Here is a 4,162-nt window from a genome sequence, read left to right on the forward strand (position 1 = left end):
GACCAACCGCTTTGCTATTGTCCAAGTGGAAAGAGCCAAGTTTATTATGAGGACTATATGCTCTAGAGACCTCAGACAAGGCATCTCATAGGAGGCTTTTTCATAAAACTAGGCTCTGCTGGTAGTAAGGAGGCCAGTTTGGAGGCAGGCGTTGAGCTGTGCACATCTCCCCACTCCAGCCACCTTCTCCATACCCATCTTTTATTTCATTTTTCCACTTGGCTGAGCCATCCAGAGCCTTTTCAATGTATAAAATGGAATATTCTTACCTCAATTCCTCTGCCTACGAGTCCTGTATGGCTGGGATGGACACCTCAAGCCTGGCTTCAGCCTATGCTGACTTCAGTTCCTGCAGCCAGGCCAGTGGCTTCCAGTATAACCCGATAAGGACCACTTTTGGGGCCACGTCCGGCTGCCCGTCCCTCACGCCGGGATCCTGCAGCCTCGGCACCCTCAGGGACCACCAGAGCAGTCCGTACGCCGCAGGTAAGGACCGCCAGCTTTCTCAGCGGAGGAAGCCGCCTTTCCGCTCGTATATAGGAAGCCTTGATTGCATTTGAAAATGGAAATGTGTTTAGTATTTACCAAACGAAATTTGCTTACACAAATGAAAGAATTTATCACGTTAGAAGCGATTGCAGGGAGGGGTAATTCACTTACAGGGTTACACTATCCTAGTCACACCCGAACCGCCAACAAAATTATCTTAAGCTGCCAAAATGATAGGCATAATTTATTTACTTTGCGATGAGACGTAAAGCTTAGAAAATAATTAAATAACAAAGAGTAAAGCTCATTACTGGCAGTGTCTCTTTTTTTAAGAACCGACAGCGGCTCACACCTCTTTCGCCGGTCATTTTTATGATTATTTCTTAAATTTATTATTATCATTATTTTTTGCAGCACTTTCCCCCAACTTTTGGGCAGGGTCAACTTCTGAGAATTGAAAAGTTCCAACAGTGGGAGTATGGGGTAATTTCTTCCCTGGTTCCCTGATATTCCGACTGATGTTTTTGGACTTTTTTCCCTCTCTCGTCTTTCCTCTTCAAAGCATTATCCCGTGCCCCGGCCCTCAGTCGTCTCCCGCGCGCTGTTTTAACCCACCCAAAGGTGCTCGTGCCAGGAGGGACCCTGCCAAAGCCCAGAGTTTGCCTGTTTCGGTATATAACTAATTTGCTCGGTTTTTCTCCGCAGCTCCTCTCAGCCAGTCTCCCGCGCCGGCGTCGGTGGCCGCTCCAGCGCTACCGGATCTTGGAGTCCCCACGTTCCGGCTCCGCGGCCCGTGCGCTCCAGACAGTATCGCTCACACTCTGTCCCCTCTGTTGTCCCCCAGTTCCTTACAAACTCTTCACCGACCACGGCGGCCTCAACGAAAAGCGCAAGCAGCGGCGCATCCGCACCACTTTCACTAGCGCGCAGCTCAAAGAGCTGGAGAGGGTCTTCGCAGAGACGCACTACCCTGACATCTACACCCGGGAGGAGCTGGCTCTGAAGATCGACCTCACCGAGGCGCGAGTCCAGGTATGCGCGCCCGGAAACCGACCCTGCTTCGCCACACCCGGCCCGGTAGGGTACGGAGGCGGGGAGCGGGCGGTGCTCCTGGAGGTTCGGAATACCCGGGCCTCTCCACACGAGGGCCTGGGACTCCAGGACCGAACAGAGAGGCCAAGTTCCAGAAGGGCTGTGCACGCGAGGAAGGGTTGGGGCGTGCGCTCGTGTTTGTACGTGCACAGCTGCAAAGCGTTTTCCACCCCAGGTAGCCCTGCAGAGACTTTCGGGGTCTTGGGACGTGAATGAGCAGGGCTTTGGGGGACAGGAAATGACTTGTGGCGGGGGTGCAGACGTTGCCCCCGTATCATACGTGGGTTTCTTGTTTTTGTTTTTCTGCCTCCTAACTCAAGTTCTTTTAACTTGGAACCGTGGAGTATAGGTGTCTTTCCCGGGTAACTATGACTGGGATCACATTTGCAAAGGGGCTGCGACTCCATGAAGGTCATGAACCGCGGCTAACCCTAACCTTTTAGGGACACAGGTGCACTCACGAGCTGGCCAGGCGCCACTCCAGATGAGCCCCATTGTACGCTACCTCGGGCTCAAAGGCCAGGATGGGCGGCGAGCGTCAAACCCAGAGATACCCTCCTTCAAACAATTAGGGTTTAACCTTAGACCTGCGGCCTAGAGGGGTATGGAGAGTTTGGGGTGGCTCAAGAAATTGAGCAAAGTCTGGCCAATACAAAGGCTTCCCTTTCAGGGAATCTCGGCGACATGGGGCCTTTTAACATCTCCTGCAAGCCGCCTTCTTCCTGGCATGCTCAGGTGACCCTAAGAAAGTTTCTCCGAAGACGCACCCGCGGGGGCGAACTTGGTGGCGGGGTGCGCGCAGGGGTCCTGGTAGCGCCAGGAGTTTAAAACAAACAGATACGGCACGTGAGCCGTCCTACTCCGCGCTTGGCTTGCGGGTTTCCTGCTTTCTCGCGCTGCTTCACCGCCTCTCCTCTCCCCTTGCGCCAGGTGTGGTTCCAGAACCGCCGCGCCAAGTTCCGGAAGCAGGAGCGGGCAGCAGCGGCCGCCGCGGCCGCGGCCAAGAACGGCTCTTCGGGAAAGAAGTCCGATTCATCCCGGGACGACGAGAGCAAAGAGGCCAAGAGTACCGACCCGGACAGCACTGGGGGCCCCGGCCCCAACCCCAACCCCACTCCCAGCTGCGGGGCGAGTGGCGGCGGCGGCGGCGGGCCCAGCCCGGCAGGAGCCCCGGGGGCTGCGGGGCCCGGGGGCCCGGGAGGTGAACCCGGCAAGGGAGGCGCGGCGGCGGCGGCGGCGGCTGCGGCGGCGGCTGCTGCGGCGGCGGCGGCGGCAGCGGCCGGGGGTCTGGCTGCAGCCGGGGGCCCTGGACAAGGCTGGGCTCCCGGCCCCGGGCCCATCACCTCCATCCCGGATTCTCTCGGGGGCCCCTTCGCCAGTGTCCTATCTTCGCTCCAAAGACCCAACGGTGCCAAAGCCGCCTTAGTGAAGAGCAGTATGTTCTGATCTGCGATCCTGCGGCAGCGGCGGCGGCGGCGGCGGCGGCGGCGGGCGAGCCGGGTCCGGGCGGGCGAGCGGGCGAGCGGGTAGGCCCAAGCCTATTGTCGTTGCTGCTGCCGCGGCTTTTCACCGAGAACCCGAAGTTATCGCGATAAGAATAAAGAGAAAATGGCGCCCCCATTTCAACCCCCCTCCTCCCCCTATCGTGACCCCCCAAACAAACAAAACTCAAAACTTCCCTGGCTTGGCACCTGCCTCGGGGCCGCGCAGACCGGCCAGGGCTCAGCCTGCTGACCGGGGCGGGGGGTGGGGGGGTGGGGGGTGTGCAGCGCGGCCCGGACTCGGGGGCACTCTCAGGGGGGCTGTGTCTGCGTGTCGGTATATGTCTGTCTCGGGGAATGTGTGTCTGTGGCCCGAGCAGGTGACAGGGAGAGATGGGGGGGGGGGGGCGCGCAACCGACTCAGCGACTTGCTTAGGAAAAGAAAAAAGTAAACAATCCCCTCAACTTAAAAAAAAAAAATTTAGTAAGGCAGAGATCACTTTAAAAACAAGCAAACAACCCGGAAAGGCTTTTAAATCCAAGGGAAAACAAGTAAGGTGGGGAAGAAGGGAGGCTAAAGCTAGCACCGTCTGAGGGCTCTATCTTGTGAACCCCCAAATTTGCGCCCTCCTGACAGCACAGACTCCCTTGGGGCTCCTCCTCAAGGGAAAGTAAGGGTGCCTTCCAGCCCCCCTTCCCCTCGTGTCCTTGGGTTCGGGTTGCTGAGGCGACGACTCGTGCAGACTGTCCCCGCGGCCAAGGTGACTTCCTCGCTCCCACCTGCCTGTCCCACCTCGCCAACACCATCCTGCCATTAGCGCATCCGAACCCCACACAGTTGCAACTCCCAACCCCGAATCTTTGCAGCCACTCGGCCCTGAAAGATGCCCTATACATGAGATGCCTTTTCATCCGCAAACTCTGCGAACGGTCTCCTATTTCGCAATTCTTCCCTTTATTTTTTTCTCTCCTGTCAAACCCCTCCCACCGGCATTTTCTTCTTCCACCAGCTTTTACCGAACTTTTTGGCACTGCTTTGGATTAGAGTCAATTGCAGTCCACGCAACTGGCTGCAGAGAAACCTACCGAGCAAAGAAAGG

General features: G+C 57.3%; 1 protein-coding gene across 1 annotated transcript; it reads left to right on the forward strand.

Annotated features, from left to right (window-relative positions):
- The first annotated feature begins 245 nt into the window (after nucleotides 1-245).
- PHOX2B (paired like homeobox 2B) lies at nucleotides 246-3,027 on the forward strand. Its single transcript, XM_047857487.1, has 3 exons — nucleotides 246-486; nucleotides 1,334-1,521; nucleotides 2,512-3,027. Exons 1-3 carry the CDS (start codon nucleotides 246-248, stop codon nucleotides 3,025-3,027), a joined length of 945 nt encoding a protein of 314 aa, XP_047713443.1.
- Nucleotides 3,028-4,162: the final 1,135 nt, after the last annotated feature.

This window comes from Prionailurus viverrinus, chromosome B1, assembly GCF_022837055.1.
Source record: "Prionailurus viverrinus isolate Anna chromosome B1, UM_Priviv_1.0, whole genome shotgun sequence".
Taxonomy (NCBI): domain Eukaryota; kingdom Metazoa; phylum Chordata; class Mammalia; order Carnivora; family Felidae; genus Prionailurus; species Prionailurus viverrinus.